The sequence below is a fragment of the Nipponia nippon genome, unplaced genomic scaffold (genome assembly GCF_047370975.1).
Source record: "Nipponia nippon isolate SJK-2023a ecotype South Korea unplaced genomic scaffold, ASM4737097v1 scaffold_4, whole genome shotgun sequence".
NCBI classification, from domain to species: Eukaryota; Metazoa; Chordata; class Aves; order Pelecaniformes; family Threskiornithidae; genus Nipponia; species Nipponia nippon.
The window spans coordinates 57,713,879-57,738,766 of record NW_028262358.1 but is presented as its reverse complement, the minus strand read 5'-3'; the positions used below and the strand labels follow the sequence as shown (position 1 = coordinate 57,738,766).

Sequence of the window (24,888 nt, the reverse complement as noted above, 5' to 3'; positions counted from 1 at the left end):
TCACATCCTGTCTTAAGGTGCAGAACAGTATTGCTAAGTACCTATTCTTAAATCTCTACTGCAATTCACTAATAAATTAAATTATTCACAGAACATACTGTATATGCTGTGGGAGGCTATGTAACAGCTAGATATTAATAGCTAAGTATATCATAAAACAGTGAAAATTAATTACATTTTTCCAGAAGAGAAAAGAAATAGCTTTGTGCTCATAAAACAGCTTTGAGGAGCCTACCTCCTGCGCTGCTCTGGATTGCTGTAAAAAGCTGGCAATAATTACGACTACCGTGCCAGCTATCCCCAAGACAATTACTCTCAGGCCTAGAAAGCACTGACAGTTAGAGCCCAAAGCAAGAAACAATGATAAATATGCTCCTGTAAAAATAGTTTCCAGTACCTGATTCTCTATGGCCTTCCTGTTTTTTGGATCACTAACAATTGAGAGCTGCAACTCTGCCATCTTTTTCATCTTGCTATCCATGTCAATCTTCTGGAAGAGACTCTTGGTTTGATTTTTCAGCAGCCTAACGGTGTCCTCTTTCCCAAGCTTCTTTGCAAAGAGGGAAGCACAGGCTGAATGTATGGCAGTAACCCAGTTTTCCAAATCCGTCTGGCTTGTCGCCTGTGAAACAAATCAACGGTGCAATATTATGAGCAGACAAAAGGAAAAAAAAAACTTTAAAATCAGCAGCTCTAGGACATTAAGTGCTTGACGGGTTCACTGAGATATTAGGCACTTTATCTTAAAACCAGTGAAATAATGTTTTATCTTTAAAACTGTGCAAATAAAGGAACTGTGAGCTTTTCCTGCACTCTGTCATGACTTGCCTCCAACCTTCAGCTTCTGCTTCTTAGCTCTGAAAGGTCTGAGGGCTCCACGAGCACAACAGAGCCCCATGAGCCATGGAAAAGATGTGACTTGCATCCTTCATCCCTCCAATTAGTTAAGGTAAAAACTAACAGGTTTCAAAGATAAACCTCCTCTTCTGCAGGTAACACAGCAACAGAGATGATTTTACATGTAAGGTCTGAGGAGAGGTGTTTGCTTGCTTAAAATATGCCAAGTTAGTGGAGAGAGGACAGCAAGGTAGAGAGAATCATAGAACAGAATCACAGAATCATTTAGGTTGGAAAAGACCTTTAAGATCATCAGGTCCAACTGTTAACCTAGCACTGCCAAGCCCACCACTATCCCTAAGCACATCTATATGTCTTTTAAATACCTCCAGGGACGGGGACTCCACCGCTTCCCTGGGCAGCCTGTTCCAGTGCTTGACAACCCTTTCAGTGAAGAATTTTTTCCTAATATCCAACCTAAACCTCCCCTGGTGCAACTTGAGGCCGTTTCCTCTTGTCCTATCGCTTGTTGCTTGGGAGAAGGGACTGAGCCCCACCTCACTCCAACCTCCTTTCAGGTAGTTTTAGAGAGCGATAAGGTCTCCCCTGAGCCTCTTTTTCTCCAGGCTAAACAACCCCAGTTCCCTCAGCCGCTCCTCATAAGATTTGTTCTCTCACTTGTGCAGAATACATCTGCACAAAGTGTCTCTGGAGATATTTACAAGTGTGCCTATGAATCAACATGTTTTTATGCAGGCAATTCCACATAATACTGTTCTTTATTAGCATTTCCAGTGGTGCAGTTGAGCAGCCAAGATCTTTAGATTATTTTTAGCCTTCTTTTTTGAATGTCTCATTCAAGCAAACTCTGTTTGAGACCACCAGATTCAGGGCTGAGCCCATCATTTTGTAAGGGTGAAATGCTAATAGATGTGAAAAAAAAAAAGATAATAAAGCTGATTTTCTAGAAGCTTGTAGCCACTAGGTACCAAAAGTGTCTTGCAGATTTGTGATCTGCTCTTTTTATTTCTGAACCATAATTAACTGAGCCAACTGATGTAATATCATATACCTGAAATCATACCACAAACTTAAATCAGTATTATAATAGTATAGTGTAATAGTGTAACTATACTATTATTTTTAAGTCAAAGGCACAAGCATGATCTGTGTGTATGTACGTGTATACACAAACATATACGTGCATGTGCATACTCCCAAATGCATCCTAAAATGGAATCAACCACAAAGTTATATAAGCATACTGTTACCTGAAACAGGTAGACGTCTCCAAAAGAATTGCTGAGACAGAACACATTTTCTTTCTTAGGATGTTCTGGAACAGACTGCACTATACTGTCTTCCACAAAGAGGGCGTATCGAGGCAAACTGTTCTGCTCCATCGAGTTCCTTCCATAGGTCTCATAAAACAGCAGAGTACAACCTTTGCAGTACAGAGGGACAAAAAAGGAGAAAGTAAGTTCTGGATCTCACATTTGAGGCAAAGTTAATGATGAATTTGCCAATGAAAAGTTGGAACAGACATCTAACAGGGACACAACAAACACTCATAGACTGAAGAAAAAAAAAAACCAACGGTACCTCAATATGGAAGTGTTCAAGGTCAGGTTGGATGGGGTTTGAGCAACATAATCTAGTGAAAGATGCCCCTTCAAATTTAACCAACTCTCTCATAACAGCCACCTAAGAAATCTTTGTATTCATTGAAAAGATTTGCAGAAACTTTTGTCTTCAAACAACATGCTTAGTGAATAAAATTCTCAAAGTTAAACTGGATTTCCTTGAATCTACCTGCAAATTGTGGACTTAGACAATGAACACAATCTGAATAATTTAAAATGGTTTAAAGGGGTTGAGTTTGAGCATGTTCAGTCTCCTACATAGTATAACATGTAAAGTGCAAGACCTGCATCCAGAAAACAAACTTCATCCTTGATGATGACAATCCTGAGTATAACAAGAGGAATTACTTCTGAAGGACAGCAGACTGGACTTGATCCCAGTCCCCAGCAGCACGACTACATTGCCATGTTGCCTTTGGCAGTGAAGCTGGCTTAAGAAGGGCCTGTCCCCTCCATCCCCACCATTCCTGCCCCACGTTACAGTCCACTGTCCTCTGAAATGCACCGATTTGCCTGTCCAGGGGGTCACAGACTGAACTGCATTACTAAAATAATCTAGTTAAAAACTATCCTGTCTTTCTCAAGAATATCTTAGGCTAGTTATGCATCAAGAGAAACTAAGTAAATAAACCTCACTTTCACCCCTGAGAAATGGCAGTTTAATAATAGTGAGTTTGGTGTGGGTTTTTTTGTTTTTGTTTTGTTTTTTTTAATTTGGAAGAAAAATTAATACTATACTATGGCTGGATGTTTAACCTGGAAAAACTAAGACCAGATACTATAAATACATTTTGAAAACTGAGAATAACCTAAGCAGTTAGAAAAATCTGAGGCTGGTGGTAGATTCTGCAGCAAGGCAAGCCTTCTCCAAAAGATATGCTCAAATTCATTCAGGAATTAATTTAGAGAAGACCTATGGACACATTACATAGCAAATTAGACTAAATGATCAGAGTGGTCCCTTAGGGCCTAGTAATCCATGAATATATTACTGCTGTAACGCCTATACGTATTCAATAGAGGGCTTGAAACTCGGCCAATATAAGGATTAAGTTTGCTAGGGCTACAGCATTGTTATCTCTATAGATCGTTTGTTGTTGTTGTTTTTTCCTTCAAATCAAAGAGGCACCACAACACAGGGCAGCACCAAAACTGAGATTTTGGGCTGACTTGCTGATTTTGCGGCTGTTAGTGTTGCTCTGTGTGACACACTGTGTGTACGTATGCACACACAAATATGCCTAGGAAGTACATATCAAGGGCATGTTGCAAAACCTGCAAAATAGCAATGTTTCCTTTGTGGATGTTTTTAAATTAGTTCGGTAAAACCAGAGTTCAACCTTATTTTAGTACTTCTCTAACATTTACACTTAATGCTGTATTAAAAATCCCAGACACATCATCCAAAGTCATGTAAATTTGAGGGGAGCTTCCTCAAAGGTCAAATCTGAAATCAGAACCAAGATCAAGTTTTTTTGGATTCTTCTGTCTGGAAAAGGGGAAGGATGGGCCTATTAGAGTTGATGGGGCAGATTTGCTGTGAAAAGTGGTGGAATACACTGGTCCTCACACAGCCCAGATCTAAAGTGAGATCCATCAGATGGATTTCATCACATTCTCCAATGCCAGTGAATATACAACAGTTACAAGAAAAAGGGAAATATATATCAGAGGTTACTGACCAAATCATCTGATGACTGAAAAGTTTTCAAAGGAAGGAATCCAATAAATAGAAATGCCTCTATACTACTTAAGTGCACCTTTTCCTATTATGTACAGAGTCTTTGGCAAAAAATTTAGGGTAAGAGCAAATCCTACAGAGCTGGTCCTATCCGTTCCCCTTAGCGACCCTCACTTGATCTTCTTTATGACAAAGAAACACTTGGACATCTCTGCAGTTGGAAAAGAAGGATACGGTTTTTTACACTCTGCATATCAGGCATGGCACTTCTGTCATCATTTCAATGTAACAGGGCAAACTAAATCAACAAAACCATGTCCTCTCTTTATTCAGCAGCAGCAGCAGGACTGTACAACCACTTCCACTTCTGCATTTTAGGAAAGTGCAAATTAAGTTCTATTTTAAACTCCCATATTTCCCCTATGTGTTATCAAAAAGGTAACCAAAGATACGTCGCTTTTTATCCTGACAGTTTATATGTACATAAACAAAAAATTTTGAAGGGCATGCATGTGTGTTTAGGTGTATGGCACCCCAGGTCTATCTTCGGGTCAAGCCAAGTGATCCCTGGAAGCAGCTAGTTTCCTAAACTCTGACAGACCCACTGGGACTGGTTATCATCCAAGTATTTTAATCAAAACTTGAACTGAAGGGGGAGGACAATGGGAAAGCAATTTCCCTCATTAAAATAAACTAATTAGACAGGACAGATGGAAAAGAGAGTTCCTCTTGCTAAAGGGTTACTATTCAAGCTCAGGTCTTGGTGGCCCTGAAAGTAGAGCAGAGGCCTCAGGACACGTATACTTTGAAGTCTGGCAGGTAACCAGATGGTTATAAGCCTTCTGCATATTTATAATTAAACACATCTCAACAGAGTGCAAAGAAACATGCTGTTCTCCATTTGCATATGTGGCTATTTTAAGTCATATTTTAAAATATCTTGGCTATTTAAACTTCAAGAACAAATTAAATACAGATTTATTCAAAACCCTGTATAAGGACAACCAAAGCAAGCGCCTTGATCTTGATATAGCATATTATGAAAACAGAACTACGCCTTGATATCCAGACAGGCAAGTTTATTTTGGCATCAGAAGTCTCCACAGCACAATAAAGGTATGAGATCAAGGAAAAGAGGAATGTATGTTTAAAACAGCTAACAAAGCGGAAGAGATTCTGCACCATGAATGCAGCCATATCACCCATCTGAAGTAAAAAGCATTGTATCTAATACTTCTTATAATGTCAGAAGTTAATAAAGCTTTTTGCAAAGAATTTTATTATTCCTTTTTTAGAGCTGAGGAAATTCAGGTAGCAAAAAGGGACATGACTTGTTCAAGGTCACCAATAAGCCAATTTTATAGCACAGAACTGAACACGAAGCACCTAAATTCCTTCCCAGAGCTTCATTATCCCAGAAATACACGAACTACTAGTATATAATGTACTTCAGTTTAGAGTTTTGATAGGATTGTTTAGAAACTACTTGTATTTTAGAAGAGGCAGATCAAACTCATATTCATACTCTGTAATGCAAACACATACAATAAGAGGGTGGCATTCTGATATTGTTTTTCCCTTTGTATACACTGCTTTGTAAGCATGAATCATGCTATCTGATGATCAGGGTAAGTGATTTAAACTGTTAAGACTGCCTACATTTTGATCCCTTGATAACAGGTCTCTGAATTATTAGGCAGAATTGCTACATTCTTGCAAGTTTGCTTCTTTTAAATCAGCACTATCAAGGACAACATTCCCAGCACTAGCTGTTTGCTGTTCATTTTTCTTCTGGTCTACACCCATGAAGAATTCTGAAAATGGCAACCTGTGGGAAAGTTGTTATTTTCTCTCCTCCAGTCCCAGATATGCTAGGAAATTATTAAGTTTGATCATTTCCTTACTCATGAACTTAGCATTATATTTACTGAAAGGCAAATCCTTTGGATGCAATTAAAAAAAAAAAAAGCCTATGAACTAACCCATTAATTCCTCTTCCTCCCCACAATAGATGTTATTTTCTTTCTCCCACTTCCTGACACCCGTACCCTTCTTGCGGCACACCCACCTGCTCGATTACTCTGAGCCATCAACGTGCACCGTGAGCGCAGCGCTGAGCATGGCAATCACACTGCGCCCCACGAGCAGCAGCCCCTTTTAAGTGGCTTGCCTTCCCACGGGGCTGTTTCATAGCAGGAGCAGCTGGGGGAGATGGAAAGGTGGGCATGCTGAAAGCCAGAAGGGGTTGGTATTGCAGGGAGTGGGCAAGGTGAAAGACCATCCAGGGAAAGGAGTGAGGCTGGTGAGCCCCGGGAGTGGGCCATGGCAGCTAAGACTCGGGCACTGCAGGGTTTCCCCTGCTGCTGCTGCTTTGGCCTCCTCTGCCCTGAATCACACACTTTTTTGTGTAAATGCTCTAGCACGGGGAGTTCACCTCTTGGTTATGTTGCCATCTGAAGCACTGGAAACGAACTGAACATTTTTCCATTAACTTACCCCAACTTTAAGTAAACCTCATAGCAGAGCCCAGGGAACTGCGTGCCTGTGACAGGGAATCGGGCGCTAGGGACTTCTCCTGATCCTTAAATTTTGAATTCCCCTGATATAGAGGTGTAACTTCTGTATTTTTGTCAGTTTTGGTTCAATTTGGTCTTTGACCTCCAAACATCCAAAAGCATTTTCTAAACCCCCAATTCTGTGTGAGTACAGAAACTGGGAAGTCAGACGAAATTCCTGCTATGGTACGAAACGCAAGGCCGCATATGCAATACCAAACACAAGCACCACCTCAATTTAGTGGCCTGTTTGGGCACACGCTCCACTTTAAGCATGTGGGTAGACCGTGTAAAGTTAGGCATGAGTTTCTGACCCCTTGAACCTGCTAACAGAAACCAGCACGCCTGAGAAGTTGCCGAGACACACTGGAAACACCTGCTGCCAACAAGCTGAAGGAGCAACACGGTGGTTTACCTTTGAGCGTGACCCAGTACTGCTTCCACTTTCGCCGTGTGACCAGCTCCAGCTTCTTCTCCTTCTGCAGGGTCACCAGGGGTTTGAAGAACAGCCACCCTGCCTTGCGCACCACTCCTTGCTCTTTCTCATACAACAAATCCAGCTGCTCCAAGGAGCTGAGGGACTCGCCACTGGAGTCCTCCGTTTCCGACGAGGTCTCAGTGTTCTCCAGGTTCGTCCTGCTCATCTCCAGCTCCCGCATGAAGTTTTCGTAAATGTTCTGCCTCAGGGCATCGCTGCTGACAGCATTGGTGGACTCACTTCTCTGGGACAGGACGTGGCTGGAGCCAGGTGACCACAGCAAAGCGGAGAGCTGCGATGGTGCCAGCGTGTCCGTGGTGAAGTTGTCCATTCTGCTGTCAAAGTATTCGCTCCCATCTTTACACTTTGGCTCCTGCACAAAAAAAGAAATTGCCAGCGATCAGTCACCAGAGCTACGATGAAAAGACACACCCCATATGGTATTTAAATTTGTCTCATATTTAGCCAAGGCCAGTTCCTTCATCAAGGGCCACCTCTTTGCACCATTACATCACAGGCTTTGCCTTGGCAGCCACTGACACCATCAGTGCCACCACTCACAGTTTTCTCAGTGGAACCCCATTAAACCCTAACCACTACGTCTGTGAGCTTTGGTAACTCAAACACCTGAGAGTAATCTCCACATTCACTACTAACTACTGGGGCTTCCACTGGCTGAAACCTCATGGACTTTAGAAGACAACCATATCCCCTGGCTGAAACCCAGGCACCACCGCCTACTTGTTTGAGTACAAGTGGGAACCATGTCACAACAAGTTTCTTTATTATTACAGGGTTTTCAATACTTCAGTGACACTCTATTTGTGCAAGGCAGCTACATTTCGCATCAGCACAGCTAGGCTGATTTTACCTCCACTTTCTATTTGTCATATAAACTGTGCTTAAACAACACAAGAAAGGTCAAAAGTTGAGAATATTTTAAGCTTGTTAGTATTGACCAATTGACAAAAAACTAATCTAGCAGAAGATGTGATTTAAAAAAAGAAAGATGCGCTTGCTGACTGGCATGAATCCAGTCTCCAGACTGCAGAGGTCTGTATTTTCTGACTTGCTGGAAACCTCCTGGGAGCTTGACTATCTCATCAAGCACCAACGGGCCTTTCTCCTAATTGCATTGTGCAACTTCATCCCTTGTATTAAGAGGGCTGGCCAATTTTATTTGAAATACTCAGGCCTGACGGTATGACTTCAACTTTGCCTTGTGATACGGATGCTAACGTAGGCCCATTTCTTGCCACCGCTTGCTGACATGGGACCTTGTTGGCAGATTGAGCCTTTTCTTTCTTAAGCTTTTCCCAGTAATGTGCTGACTGTTCCCAGCTCTCCCAGGCTCCAGTGATGGACAGGGATTTTTCATAGTACCCAAGATGGAGCTCCTTGGATTAACTTCACTGTTAAGAACCACACCATCCATCATAAGAAGCCATTTATTGTCTTCCCAACTCAAGCGTTGCTGATGCTATTTAAAAGCAAGCAAGATTTAAGAACATAGAACACAAAAACCTCCTGCTATTTGCAGTAAAAGTGTGAGGGAAGTTGAAAAGAAGAGATTACTATAAACAATTCAAGAAGCGAAGCTATTACCCTCAGTTATAATAAAGCTATTATACTTTCAAGTTTAGACTGCCTCTCTGAAAGCATTTATTTGCTCACAGACTTCTGAACATGAATAAAGTAAATAAACCTTGGTCTCCTGTGAGCTGCTCTCACCAGCAGCTTTGAAAGCAACTACTTTTTTGTTCCTTTGCTTCCTACTTGATGCTCTTCAAAACTGTAGCGGAAAAGCTGTGCTGTGTTTTGATAGCGTCGGGACCTCCAGAGAGCAGCCAAGAGCAACAGTGGGATCGCACGCCCTTCCAGGCGTCGCCAGACAAGCCACTTCTCAAGCAGCAGAACACTGCTGGTCGTGGCCTCGCAAAAGCCAACTTGAACTGAAACCCACGTACGTTGAAGTTCGAGTCTGGCTTTTCAGATCACTGTGTCTGGCAACAAGGATCCGATTCTCCTCGTAATGGAGCACCTTCCTCAAATCTTATTGCAGAGTGTTAATCGGCGTTCTCTGAAAGTAACTCCCTAAACATCAACAGTTTTGCTTTTTGTATTGTAAAGGGAGGGAAACCGGGGAGGGAGGAGGTGGAGAACAATCACGCATGTCATGTGTTTATGCCCACAAAGCAACCATACAACACGGATTGTACAACTGCGCCGGCCATCTGCAGTTCGGTGGGAAACTGGAAGCTTTCTCCACCCTCTTTTTAATTACTGTCACTGTACGTGTGTGCCAAAATCCTGTATTTTAATTGTTTGACTATTCTCCAGGAACTGCCAGTGTCCGCTAGAAAACATTAACATACACTTTATTAAGAATATGTATTTCTTTCAGTCCCAAAGCACTAGTAAGAAAAACAACACGAGACACATACATAAGAAGGAGTCTGCTGTGAAGGACCTCTACTGGAACAACAAGCACTAATGAAAAGGGTGGGATCCAACCTGCCCATGAACAGCCACTAACCACATCCTATGTTTTCTCCACGCACACAGAAAGGGTAGAAATGAGGAAGTACCAGAGCAGAGTAAACGGACACAGGATCCAAAATGAATATATACACTTCACTATGACAACATCACTTGTATTTTCTTTTCTTTTAAAGAACAGAATTGGCAGAGTCACGCAGTCTCTGCTGGTCCTCAGCGAGGCTGTCACTGTAGCAGTATCTGGTCACCACTGAAAAGGTCTGACACAAATTGCTGGTGGTGGTGGTTTCCCTCCCAGGCGACTTTCTGCTCGTTTTCCCTCTGTTGCATCAGCAATGATAGAAAACTACCACATTCTCTGCTCAGCTGCATTCAAGCAGATCTCTCAATGTCTGAGATATACCCCGGAATAGTTATAGATAATGCAAAAGATAAAGTGGCTAACTAAGATACCAATTAGACAAAGTGACGCACGTAATAATTAGCTGTAAAGAACAGCACAGGAAAAAATGCAGCCTGCTAAATTCATTAGGACCCAAGCTGAAAGTAGAATCTAATATCAGTTTTCAAGCCAAATAAAGATGTTGTCTCAATGCACTTTTCTTTTAAATTCTCTTTACACCACACTCCAGGGCTCTGGCTTATAATGTCAGGAAATTTCAGAAATTATTTCCATAAAGAGGCTATTTACTTCATTGAAGAACCTATCTGCAGCAGCTGTTTCTGGTGGCTGGATTTTCATTTTACACAGTGTTTGCTCATTTTCTCCATGTTATACAGTTGCACACTGAGTTTACACCACCATCTCTAGCAGTGGATGACTGTGCAACAAGTCTGCCTAAATTCTGTCCACAGATCTCACATGCATCACACATACCTTGCTGCTCACGCATACTGTATTGTGATACGGCATCTCCCCAATGCCATTTCAGCAAGGATTAACTAAATGAGGACATGCCACGCAGTAGAGTACCAGTGCATCAAGAGAACACATTAGGACACCCTCATACAATGAAAGCTGGGTCATGGCACAGAATGACTTCAAGTCTTGACGTGAGACCATTAGTAGAAAGGCAAACTCAATTCCAGGATATTTCAGATCAAGTATCAAATCAAGTCAGACATAAGGAAACATCCAAGCCACTGGACAGGGCACAGCTGAGGGCTTCTCTGGAATATCCTATATCCAAATCTGTTTATGGATGATTTAAAACAGGTGCAGAGGAATGGTGCCAGAATGAAAAGGAAACAGACTTCCTATCTCAAGACAGGAGACGAAAGAAAGTCTGCATAGCCCCAGAAATGCGTGCTGTTTCTCCCTTTAAATAAATCGTAACAGATTAAATAATAGGGAAGCATAACTAATGTAGTGGACAATACTGGCATCAGAACAAGCGGGCCAGGACTACATTTACTATGTAAAGTAGCAAGCATCAGAGTAAGAGGGTTTGGAAACAGCCTTCAAGCTGGGGAAAAGCCCACCTGATTTTAAGCTGCAACTTGTTCATGAAGGGGATTAAATTCCACTGCCTTTCTAGTGGCAAGGGACTGGCCTCAATATCCCAAGACTGTGCCTCCCAGTCCTGCGCCCCCGTGAAGCAGGAGGCTTGGCTGACTTGTTTCCACGGGGGCAGCCAGAGGGACCTATCCAGCCAGCCAGCACCGGCGCTTAGGCCTACTTACAGGGAAATATTCCAGCTTTCACCTACGTTCAGCCCAAGTGACTCACAATCAGTTATTAGTAATGTACTGAGGAAGGGACACGTTGTTCAGAGTAAAGCACAGAGGCTACAATCGCCGTGATGAACAGTCCTACAAACAGGGACTCACCATCTGACAGATCATAACCGTGCACGGTACTTCTGCATTTTTAAGCCAAAGGCCTGGTGAGAGTATAATCGTTACCAAACTACAACACAGCAACCCCCAGAAGAGACGGCAGTTACTTAAAGAGTGCAAGGCGGAAAGGAGCTGACCGAGCCTCATGAGGAAGGCAAAATCATAAAGTATTCGCTACCTCTCGTATCCTTCCTGTCCCTGGATACTTGTCTGATAAAAATCAATGACTAACTATTTCCTATGCCTTTTTCTAAGAAATCAGGATTTTTGGAGCCAGGGCTGATTTCCTTCTACCAGAATCAGATTCAAGCTTGATGCAATCTTGCCAGCCAAATTTCCTTGCTGTGTCTGAAGTCAGTTCACTGCACAGCGAATTCAAAACAGCTATGAATCGTGCACCACAAATACCATTCTGAAAATGTCATAACTAAGTAATACATGGCAAAGGTCTGGGATGCAGAGATCGTATGTAAAGCCTGGCTGTAAAATCCAGAACAGCTATGGATGTTGAAACCAGTGAAGAATCCTGGCACAAGGCGCTGAGGCTCTTCACTGACTGTGTTTTTTCTGCCTTCTCTTTCACAGCTGAGTAAGAAGGTGAAAAGACAGCATCTGATAAAATACGTGAGCACCAACTCACAAAAGAAGTGATCCAAATAAACAGTTCTCATTTTTCCAGTTCTGTAGTCCTTACCTAGGATTTATGCTGGCAAACTTTACACTGACCTCATTTCTGAGCCTAAGGGTCCATCAGAGTTTTACACTGCAATGACAGATGCCTGTTAAGCACTATACCTGCCTGAATTTCCAACACAGGAGACAGCGTTTGCTCTACATGCCACAGAAAGCGTGTGTCATGGGGTTCCCTTCACTCTCGGCTCACTTCTGAAGTGGCCAGCACTCCAGTGTTGCTGAAAAGGAGCAGATCCCTCATTTAGAGAAGCACAGTGACTGTTCCTATATGAGAAACACTAGGGAACATTAAAAAAAAATCCAAACCAAAACCAAAACCAGTCTCTGCCTTCCAACTCAGCTTGAGAGCTCACGCGCAGAAGTCCAGGCACAGTCTGGCATTTAAAGAGCCAATTCTGGGGCCTAGAGCTAGAGACGAGAATTTCATTCCTGACCACAGGCATCCTACATTCCATTAATGGACTAGCCTTAAATTCTTCTAAAGAAACATCCTTTCCCTCCCTCTTGCCCTCCTCCCATCTCCTTCTTCACACCACCATCTCCCGGCGAGCCAGATGGCAACTCAAGCTCTTCCATCTGGTGAACTAAGCTGACACACAGGAAGGAGGAGGGCGCTCCTTGTAATGCCTTCATAGCAGGTGGAGGCAGAACCAGCAGCTCTGGTCGATACTCTACAGTTGCTCGCCTTGCTAGAGATGGACCAACAATGGAAACCAAAGTGAGTGATGAAGCCAGTAATAGGGAACACCTGCAAAGATATTCATAACATCGTTCTTCTGCTGCTCCCTTCACACTCTTTAGATAATGTATGCTGATTCATAGCATGTATATGATATCTAGGTTATATTTTCATAGTTGAAATAAAGACAAGGCTTAAAAACTCCAAGTCACTTTCTAAGTAATGCAATGATTTCAAAAAGCTAATTCACTGAGAGATCAGGTGGCAGATTGGAGTTAGCTAAGAAGGTGACAAAATAGGAAGGGAAAATTTATACACACAAACGTATATCTTTTTTTGCTGTTGACATTTCAGACAGCTCCAGGGATGCAATACTTCTCAGAATTCCACAAATTACCAAATGCGATTAGGAAGTAATTACCCTGCGAGAAAGACATACATGATGCAATCACTACATTTATGAGAGGAATCTACAAACTAACTTTCAGGCACTTAGGCTGTGGTTTGTACATACCTGCAGCTTCCTTTTCTTCCTTGAGAGACTTCCTGTCCAGTCACTGATGCGTCGCATTCGGTTTTTTAATGTATCCTTCTTGGATGCATCCTCACTGAGGGGCTTGGACTTTCTGCATGGGAGTGTGTAGGAGGAGTAATGTGCAGGACTTCCCTGCTCTACCCTGGAGGGAACATCAATGTCTGAGGCAAATGAGACACGGTTGCTTAAGCTACCATGAGTGTCAATATACTCATCAGACAGCCTGATCCTAGGTGGAGGGGTGCTTTCCAAATTTGTATCATTATAGAGATCTCGGAGTGAGGAAAGAGATGAACTTTGGTTGAAGGACTTCTTGTTGTCACTTGCTGGGAAACTGGCATGAATGCTTGTATCTGGAGTGCTCCTGGTCAAATACGGACCATCCAACTCATTGATATCCCCAGCATTTCCCCAGAGAGAGTCATACCATGAAGACTCGGAGCTGAGGGAGCTTCCTTTACTAGATCGAAGCTTTGAATCAGTAGGTGACAGACGATGGTTTGAAGAACAGTCTGTGCTGGAATTCCTCCTGACGTCAAGCAGGTTATTTGGCTTAGATTCCAAGGCAGGCGAATACCTCAGCAACTGGACCGGTCCACTGGACTCCTCGGTCGGTACCTTGCTGTTGCTGCTGTTGTGGAACTCGACCCTCAAGCAACCATCCAGCTTTCCCAGTGTTTTAATGAGAACTTTTGGACTCCTCCTGTCCTCTGATGGGGAGGTTGAGGCAAGACTCTCATTCTTTCCATAGCAATTTAAAATGTGTCCATTGCATTCTCGAGATGCAGCATGATTACTTCCAGCTTGAAGGCCAATATAGTGGAAACCGTTCTCAGGCAAAAACACCGCGTTATCTCCTTGGCAGTAGTTCCCCGAGGCGTTTGTCCTGTGTTTGGCATAGGCATTGCTTTTAGAGACCTTCACCACAGTGTCACCAAGTCTAGATGAATAAGGCTGACTACTCTTGAAGTGCGAAAGGCAGCTTCTGGCGAGGGACCTGGATTTGTAGTTTGAGCCGCTACTGGTATGTCCCCATCCATGCATAGAGCAAGACTTTTCATCTTTAGCATGAATGCTGCGAATTTTCAGAGAGCAAGGCTTCTGCTTGGCACCCGCTGTAGCAGCAGCATGATTTTTCGATGCCTGAAGACTGTATTGGCTTTCTGAATTCCCCATTTTCCACTAAATTAAGAAGAGTTTCATTAGAAACAATGGCTAGAAGACAGAGCGAAAAGTAACAGACCATTTTTACCCTCTACACAGGAAAGTGCCTTTTTAAAAAATGATATGAAACAATTGTTTCAAAAAAAGCCATTAAATAGCCATTTACAACATCAAATTAATAACTGAACTTATTTTAGGGGCAGACTAGGAAAGCCTGTTCTCTGTATGGTTCTTTATCCCTCTTACACAGCTGGAATCTAGCTCCATTGAAATCATGTCAACACCTTTCTCCACCCACACCCTTGGCAACATCCTTTTCTTATAACTGACAAAATCTCTGGCTCCCAAGAATAATGGCAAAATGAAAGGGAGACAGCAGGATAATCATAAGTTAGACGTAAAGTGAACTGTACTTTCAGAGAAATCCCTTCTGCCAGGAGACAAGCCCACTGCAGTTTCAGCTTGACTGGTTTCTGTGCAACCAAGTGTTGCCTCAATAAACTGTTCAGCAAACCCCAACTTTGTGTTTAAATGGAGCCAATCCAGGAGAAAGGAAAAATAAACCCACACCAAAAAACAAACAAAAAATAACTTGGTTAGCAAATAGCCTCATCTTCCATTACAGCACAAAACTGCATTATGTTCATTCAGCATGGCGCAGTTCAATAGCTCACTCTTAGTAAAAGCTCTTCAGCTTTTTACTGAATTCACAGGGAACAGCACACATTGGAGCAGTCAAATTTTCCCAGTGAGATGACTGAAGATTTTGGTCCTACATAAAGTGTATCCCAAAGTAAAACAGATCAATCTGTTCTTTTTGTTACTTGGAGTGCATCTCCACTGTTTGTAATTTACAGAAACAACATGAAAGTGCTTTTTCCATCAGCAATGTGTTTCTTTGCATGTTGGATCTCAGACTATCACTCTCAGGAGAATACACTGCAGCCTCATTAAAATTTTGTCAAAATAAGCCACTGTGAAAACAGAATCTTATCTTCTAGAGTTTGTATGTATTTTAACATCTCTACTTGTAGCCCTTAGCACTTTTAGATGAAAAGCATAGTACAGAACGAAGAGCATATACCTGTAGGATCACTCTTAAACACGGGCACAGTTAGCAGTTAGCATGCTCTGCATTGTCTTCGTGGCCAGTCACTACACTTGCCAAAAACAGGATGGAGTTGCACGCCGCCTTCCTAGAAAACACCAAAAAGACAAAAAAGGGCTCTCAGTCCAATAGAACTTACACTTTGCTCCAGAAGTAAAAAGGGCTCTCAGTCAAATAGAACTTACACTTTTGTAAGCAAAATGAATAAAAAAAAAAAAATCAGACAGAAGTTACAAATGGAGAAGAGTGGTCTGGTTAAGGGGATTCCTGGACTTTAGACATACATTTTTACAAACATGATTTAACAACTGACATTGAATTAATACTGTCACTGTTTGGGTAGGGGTTTTTGGTTTTGTTTGTGTTTTTTTTTTAAATTTTCTAATTCTGTCCTTCTCCCCTCTCATTGACAAGTGAAGGCAAACTCTGAGCCCTCTCCAGTTTGCTTTTTGGAAGACCAATTACAAATGGCAGGACTGTGCAGTGATCCATTACAATATGGACCGAACCAATCACAGCAATGTCCTGCAGCATCTGTTTATCCTTCCCCATGCCTGGATTCCAGCTATGACCCTTGCAGTGAAAGGCCACCATACAATTCACTCCACCAACCACCCAGCAACTTCCCTCTTTGGGTTTGTTCTGTCTTTAAGTTAACCTGCCAGTAAAACAAGAAAAAGGCAGCACCAAGCACTGCGCACACCCAAAGGTAACAAGACCCAAGTTCTTCCTGACCACCTGAACATATTGGCTCTTCACTTGGCTCACAAAGGCTGCAACTCAAAACAAAAGGACAGAAGCTGAATCTCACAGAATACACCAGCAGTTTAGGGATTGAAACACTCAGTAGAAGAAGCTGTACAAGATCTTAGGCTCAGTTTTAGAACAAACATTTTAACTAGAAACCATTCTTAATACACTACCACCAAAAAAATAATCTTTGCTGCATAAATTCAGTGGCTACTGTTCACAATTTTCAATTGAATAACGACCTGATTTGAACACGCGGAGTTTTGGTCTTTTTGACTCATTTTACCGTATAAGAACCTTAAAGATATTTAAAGGAATTCACTGGTAACCTAGGTATTTTGCTAACCTTACCAAAAAACAAAGGTAAAAATGGTCTCAAAGAACTAAAAACGGTCTCAACAGCAAGCCTAGAAAAAGGTTAGCAAATAAATTACTTAGAAGAGACACACCCTTTTGGATCACAGTAGAGATGCTACAGACCTATAAACACAAATTCATGGCTGTTATCAAAAAGATATTTGATAAAACAGATAAGCCACAGAAATTTCATCTTACCCTCAAAAAAAAAAAAGAAAAATTTGTTTAACTTGCTTATTCTAACAATCTGGAAGGTTGCTATTCAGGACACCCTTGCCTTCCAGGTTTGATTTCCCTGTGCTGCTAAGTGCACCCATTTGTGTAAACAGTTTTAAAAACGTCATATGCAACACGGATTGAACAAAAGACTTCTGATTCAAGGTAAAGAGAAGACAATACACAAACTTCCTAAGTTCAGGAAGCTGCTGAACAAATTGCAAACCCCCAGCAAAACTGCCTTCCTCGGTCCAGGAGGCACAGACCACAAACAAGCAATGAGTTTACATCCAGAATTCTTCATCTGGGAGCAGAAACTACGTTCAACAAGGGGGCTTTGAAGGGTTTATGTCTATTCATAAGGGAACACTGAACCCAATTTGTCTAAAGAAACAGGCAAAAAGACCATCTGGTCTCCATAGTGATTGTGCAATGGTTAGGTAATCCTTTTAACAGAGTGGGTAGCGAGCAAGCTGCTGTCATGAACCTCAGAAGATAGACGTTCAATTCGTCAAGGCTCGAGCTGCTGCTACCAGGGTCCATTGTACATGTCTGATCCGATACACAGGTCACATAACGGGTGAATGAATAAATTCATCTTGGGGTACAATGTCTACAAAACAGTGTCTCAGTCTGTGCAGGAATCAGTCAGCAGTACAACAAAACAGTCAATAAATCCCATAGAAATAGCCCCAAGGGATTTTTCTCAGCATCCCAGCCATCCAGAAAGCTACGGTAGGCTAAACATTCGCCCACGCTGCAATAATCAATCGGGGCGTCTGCAAGGCTGCACGAAGATCGTCACCCTGAAAATCAGCCGTGATGCCTTTCTCCTGCCTCACACTCATGTGGAGCGATTTTCTTTCTGCTAATTACGACAGGGGGGCGGGGAGGAGTGGAGTGAGTCGGCTTGTGCCCAAAGGCGGCGTGACACAAGTGCAGGGGGTGGTCGTGGACAAGCTCTGGCTGCGCTCGCTCCAAACACTCACACATTTTACACTATTTCAATTATGGAAGCGCTGGAAATTACAGTGCAGGGGACAGAGTTCAGGTTCCCCTATATTTCTCACAGCAACCTACCACCACAGAAGACAACGTGCTTTTCTCTCTTCCTGTGTGGAGGGATGAATACTTCTTGTGAGCAAAACCAGTTTCTATGAATATTTTCTGCAATTACAATCAGTATATTTAGTAAGCAGCTCACTGTGCCTGAAGATGACTATTAAGAGTTTATTTGCTTTCAATTATACCCACATTCCCTAAAAAGAAGTTTTTAATCTTCACCCCAGTTCCCCTTGACACATTCAAAAAACACAGCTATGCAAACATACTAATCCAGGAACCCCACCACACCCAATAATTACCGCAAATCATAACCCCAGAGCTAAAAACGTATTTCCCCACCTTGGGGCTTCTCCACATAAAGTTCCCCTAGACTTTTTTGGCTCCAAAAAACTAACACACGAGCTCAGGAGCCGTTCCGGAGAAGCGCCTGCCACCTATATTCCCTCATTAGTACCACAGCAGCGAGACTGCTTTATAAATGCTAGAGAGGAAAATGCCTCTCTTAAGATTAAGGTGAGCGCACGTACAAGTAGTGGTCTGCAATTGCACGGGTGCTTTCCTCCCCAGTCTTAATCTCTCAAAATAAAAGTTCACAAAGCTTGACTTGCTAACCATATTGCAAGCAAAACTGAACCATAACAATTAATATCCCAGTACTATGTTTGCTTATGAGATACAACAAAGAATTATTATATTATGAATTAGTGGGAGATCTGAGTCAAGGGAGACAGGCTCCTGCGCTGGTCTCATCTGCTACAGCGGGAACACACACCAAACATGATTTCGCTACTGCCAGCCATCTGCTTCCAGTACAGTCACACGAACCAGGCTGAGACTCTCTAAAACTACAGGTCGGAAAATGGCAAGCTCCAGACTGACAGGAGGCAAGCACAGAGCCATAAGTAGACTGAATGCTCCACCACCACAGTCAGCATCGGACAGTGGCCACATACCAGTTACAAAAAGGCAAGAGATTGTGGTAGCATCTTCTAGGGAGGTTCAGCAGATTTCCCCTGACGGGGAATGACAATCTTGCCACCCGGGATGTTGTAAGAGCTCAATTAATGTCAGCCCTAGCAACGTTAAGTTTTAGCCTGGATCAAGAAGTTACCCTCATGAGGCATGAACACATGCACCAAAACTCTTTCTCTGATGTATTTTGATGCCTTCACTCCTCTAGATGGCTGGTGACAACAAACCTTCACTGATAGATGTATAATAAGTGATCTACAAACCATTTAATCTCTGCTGAAGCTTCCCTGAAAATCTACTGATGGGGTGCAGGGAAGTTGATTCTCATTTCACTAAACACGGCATCAGTGCAAAAATGGCAAAAACAATGACAAAAAAAAGAACAGTATGGATTGGTCCAGATGAGGACAACATCATCCCATCAAGTTAGCACCACTGAGTGAGGACTCATTAAGAAATGCAGGAACTCATGAGAGTCTTCAGTGTTACCAGGAACAATAACTCTTTATGCACAGCAGAAGAGCTTTAATTTAAAATCTCCTGTCTTTAACAAGAAAAAGGCTTTTAAAAGAAGAGCCAGATTAAGAGCTAGAAAATAGGTAAGAGCTAGAGCTAGCTACCTCACCCCTAAAAAATAAAAGCCTGCATCTTTTCAGTTCTTTACAACAACACGGCAGGACGCAGTTTAAACTTTTTAAGAAGGCCTTTCCTTGAGGAAAGGACAGAAAATTATTCAAGAAAGAAATAAGCTAACCATGCATTTTATTCCTACTTGTAGCTTAAGCAGCAACCATGTGTCACAACCTCTTCAGACTTTCTTCATCAACAGGAGGACTGTTATCTGCACCAGTGCGGTACCTTTCAAGAGGGCACAGTCCCAATTCTCGAGTACCTGCCACCGGGCACAGTCCCTAACAGCCATCCACACGGGTATAAACGTCTGCCAAAGAAAGGCAGGGCTTCAACTCACTTTGCAGTGATATAAATACTTATACCAAGGGCCTTTATAGGCAAAGGGCAGAGTATATCCCATCAACTACTCCCTAGTAATGAAGAAGAGAAGAAAGTCATGTATGCTTTCTGCTGTGTTTGAAAACCGTATTTCCACAAGGGCAGGTAAGGACTCCCAGCTGCAGAGCGGGACTGTGATGGCCACCTCCAGACTGCGCACGGTGGAGCGGGGAGGCCTGGAGAGGAGAAAAGGCAGCGCCAGGGTTTTTACACAGGTGGCTGCTCTGACTGCGTGGTTCATAAGTGCACCACAGGAGACTGGCATCAGGATTAGTGGAGCTGGGATAATGGACAATCTGAAAGTATTTCAGAGCAATAAAAAAGGAGACAGAAAGCCCCCTCATTTATATGAAATGACCAACGTGTTTTCTTTTAATGGCAGATCTAGTTAGAAATGTCGCAGGCTTTCATGTACAGCAACTATGTTAGTGATTTTTTACATCAGCAAAAGCTTTTTTTGTTTGTTTGTTTGTTTTTTTAATTGACCAAGCAATTCCTATTTTTTATTTCAAACTACTTTTACATTCTTTTTCACCTAATGGTTAAAACACCATCCATTTTAAACGGCTTATAAAGTCTTAGAAATTGTAAACAACTATCTTTCAGATACTAACATGTCCATAAGTTTTGCAAAGAATCAATATGCTCTGTGAATTCTTACAGGGATACAGAATTACAGGTTTGAAGTTTTAATTAACTTTTAATCTACTTTGTTTTTTAATATGAAAGTAATACAGAATGCTAGAATGTGAACCTGCTCTCCCCTTCCTCCATGGTTGTGTATGGACAGATACGTGAAATTAATGAGGGAGGCAGATTAGCACAACACTGTAGCTAGATTAAATGTGGAGTTTCTTACTGGAAACAATTTACTGTATTTTTTTAGAACTACGCACTTTGGTCACATGCTTCCACAAATCAGAAGCAGATTTCTTATTCCTGCAATCTCAATCACATTCTTATTACAAAAATATACCATAATAATTATACTGTGGTATTCTTGGCAGGATACTTTGCATTATATACCACTGTATTCAAGGAACGAACAATCAAAACACCACAAGTATGCCGTTCTTCAAAAAAAATACAACTATTTTGCCTTGAAAATCCAATTTGAAGCCAGAATTCCTCACTCAGTCATTAGTTTCTTTAGAGTTACAGCCTCCTGTATTAGGAACTGTTTGGTAGCTCACAGATCAAATTAAAATTATCTGGATGAGGGGATCGAGTGCACCCTCAGTAAGTTTGCAGATGACACCAAGTTGAGCAGGAGTGTTGATCTGCTGGAGGGTAGGAAAGCTCTACAGAGGGATCTGGACAGGCTGGATCGATGGGCCAAGGCCAATTGTATGAGATTCAACAAGGCCAAGTGCCAGGTCCTGCAACAACCCCATGCAATGCTACAGGCTTGGGGAACAGAGGCTGGAGAGCTGCCTGGCAGAAAAGGACCTGGGGGTGTTGGTTGACAGCCGCCTGAATATGAGCCAGTAGTGTGCTCAGGTGGCCAAGAGGGCCAATGGCATCCTGGCCTGCATCAGGAATAGCGTGGCCAGCAGGACCAGGGAGGTGATAGTGCCCCTGTACTCGGCACTGGTGAGGCCACATCTCGAGTACTGTGTTCAGTTTTGGGCCCCTCACTCCAAGAAGGACATCAAGGTGCTGGAGCATGTCCAAAGAAGGGCAACGAAGCTGGTGAAGGGTCTAGAGCACAAGTCTTATGAGGAGCAGCTAAGGGAACTGGGGTTGTTTAGTCTGGAGAAGAGAAGGCTGAGGGGAGACCTTATTGCTCTCTACAGCTACCTGAAAGGAGGTTGCAACAAGCAATAGGACAAGAGGAAATGGCCTCAAGTTGCACCAGGGGAGGTTTAGGTTGGATATTAGGAAAAATTTCTTCACCGAAAGGGTTGTCAAGCATTGGAACAGCCTGCTCAGGGAAGTGGTTGAGTCCCTGTCCCTGGAGGTATTGAAAAGATGTGTAGATGTGGTGCTTAGGGACGTGGTTTAGTGGTGGGCTTGGTAGTGTTAGGTTAACGGTTGGACCTGATGATCTTAAAGGTCTTTTCCAACCTAAATGATTCTATGATTCTATAAAAATCAATCATTTTTCTCATTAAACATAAGTAGTCATTATGACCCCAGACACTTCTTTTCACGCTGTGAATCATACCTACATTGCACATAGATTTCTAATGTCACAGTTTAAGCAAGAAAGGGACAATCTCCTTTTCTGGTTCCTTCTCTTAAAATAACATTAATCACAACAGGTCCACACTGCATCACAGATGTATCGCATCAGAATTACACATGCCGTACCTGCGACATGGTTCCTTCTTTTACTCAACCTGTTCTTCTGGGTCCAAGACATTGGCAGCTTAATTAAATTATGCTTTATGGCTTTCAAGTCAGTGCAATATGGAAGGCTGAGTCAAGCCTGAAGATCCGTATCATATTACACCAGTGCTGATACAGTGTAAATCTCTAGGGACTTACTTTTCTTTGGCAGGAAAAACAAATTTCACCATTTGTAAATGTTATTGAATTTATACACAATGGCTAAAGTGCACATCCATTTAAATAAAAGCCATTAAGCTTGTTAAGAAAAAAAAAAAAAAAAAAAAAAAACAAAACCAGGAATGCCAGCTAACATCTTGGCTTAATGCAGTAGCTACAGTAGTTAAAGAGTTGATATGTCAAAGGGTCTATTTCCTGCCCTTGAAGAGGAAATGAACTCAGTGATCCGAAAGGTCTTTTCTTCTCCACCTACTCTGGTTGTAAGCATACTGGCAGGTCCCGATGCAGATTAATGCTGTGCTTTCAAGGGATTTCAAGGCCTGGGGCCTCAGGCAGGGACGATGGTGCACCTGGAAGGAGCCAAGATGCTCCAGCCTCACTGCACACCCTGGGCTGTGGAGTAACAACACTTCAGAGACCGAGCTCAGGTCTGCAGGCTATCTGCCTGAGCTTAGACAAACTCCTGAAGAGGTCTCTGCCTCAGCCCTCCTTACTCGTGATAACAAGAGGAGGTGAGACTGGGGCTTTCTGGTCAAACTGGGAGTCCCAAATCCACACCAAGAACATCTATCCTTCTCCTCTCTTGTCTGCTTCAGTAGCAACCATCTCGTGCTATCAGATACAACCATGGTCAGCCCGCAGCTACGAGGATATTCTCTCACACTTACCCACCCAAAACTGTAGGTGCCAAAACATCAGCTTTGGATAAGGTAGGAGAAAGGTTATTTTTGGACTAGGGCACAGTTTACAACACTGTACCCCGAGCAGCCCCATAGACCCTACCAAAAGGAGAAGCAAACGGCAGCAAGGACAAGCAATCCCAGGCAGGAACATTAACCCATTCTGCTCCCCAGGACCCTTTTTGGTGTAACACCTTCCAAGTCTATTGGACCAACTCTTAACCCTTCGCACCAGAGAAAAACTTCCAGTAGCAACTGGCAGGACAACATGCTTCAAGCTGAGGGACAGGGGCTGGGACGGCTGTGGGACTCCTTGCCTGCCTCCTATTACACAGCCCACTCCACAGGCGGGAGGGAGAAAACCATGCATTTGGCATAGTCTTTTCTACTTCTCAGTTTACACATTCATAAACACCTGAGGATGTCGATTCCAAAGTAAATGCTTTCCCACCTTCGGCCCTGGGACTTCCTGAAGAGGACAGAGGATCTGGGAGTCAGACACCAGAAGTAAACTTGAGACATAGTCCCTTGGAAAATTAAAAGCAGATCTTGATTTTTGCATGCCAAGAGCCCTACAGCAGTAACACACAGCTTAGGGCTTCCTTTACTGAACCCCTGTAGTACCAGCATGTTACTCACACACTAAAAGAATAAAAAAGTACACTGAGGATTAGGTTTCCCCACTAAAACACTTGCTTTGTAGCTTCACCGCTACAGAGTGCCCTATTCTGAGAGTCCTCTCGTCCATGGTATGTGGATACCCCCTTCCTGTTAAGGCTGATCAGTTAAAAAAAAATGTCATCCCTTGCTTCTAATTAGCAATTGCTATACATTGTATAATGTTATCAAATCATCCACCCTGAAGGGAAAGAAATGCATGATTTCCAGAATGAAGTCACCAGTGTACAAAATTAACTCCATGACCACATCAGCAACAAGCATAAACAAAGTAGCAAACTTTGGTTGCATTGCACAAGCCATTAATCACCCCCCCTTAAAAAAGAAAGGGTGGGGGGAAAGGCACTTCTCTATTTCTTGGGCATTTCCCTCTTTTTTATTTTTTCTGTGCCACAGAACATACCATTTTTACAATTTTTGTATAGTTATGTATTAAAAAACTACATAGTATTAAAAATCTATGTAGAAAGATCAAAACCTGTGCAGGACCTACCTCTGCCAGATGCAGAAGCTCTGATTTTCCATACTGTCCCAGTTCAGTAGTAGTGGCAGTGTTGACTGAAACTTTTTCCTCTAACACTTCACAAACATATAACCCTTGCTTGGGTACACTGTCTATTTATTGCAAGTTACTTTAAGTATTAGTGAGAACAGACGGAATAATAAAAAAGACAAGATTCAGACAGATTATTAATCATACTGTATTAGGAGAGTCACATTACTGTTGCAGAAACTGTAGCACTCTCAAACATACATTCTCATACTGTGCTTAAAAAAAAAAATCCAGTCCAGTCATAGCAGAGCTGTAAAATGATCCTAGTGGTGGTTTATTTAGCAATTCAGGCAATTGAGTTTGACAGATGACCACCGAGAACTGTTTTCTGGAGGAAAACCATTCATCCAGGGCACAGCTGGCGATAGCAGAGGCAGCGCAGGG

The 24,888-nt window shown here is 42.5% G+C and overlaps 1 protein-coding gene across 4 annotated transcripts in view; it reads right to left on the bottom strand.

Moving 5' to 3' along the window:
* Positions 1-24,888, bottom strand: part of TIAM2 (TIAM Rac1 associated GEF 2) — a 175,718-nt gene that overhangs the window by 75,336 nt on the left and 75,494 nt on the right. For 3 of the 4 annotated variants that reach the window (XM_087773418.1, XM_087773417.1, XM_087773419.1), the window contains 5 exons: positions 15,688-15,799; positions 13,419-14,621; positions 7,132-7,567; positions 2,109-2,281; positions 398-622 (listed from right to left, as the gene is read on the bottom strand). In XM_087773418.1, coding sequence (XP_087629544.1) covers positions 398-622; positions 2,109-2,281; positions 7,132-7,567; positions 13,419-14,615 — 2,031 coding nt within the window. In that variant the 5' untranslated portion in view covers positions 14,616-14,621; positions 15,688-15,799. Of the gene's footprint in view, positions 1-397; positions 623-2,108; positions 2,282-7,131; positions 7,568-13,418; positions 14,622-15,687; positions 15,800-24,444; positions 24,577-24,888 lie in introns of those variants that run through there. The other variant, XM_087773420.1, reaches the window with a different exon arrangement.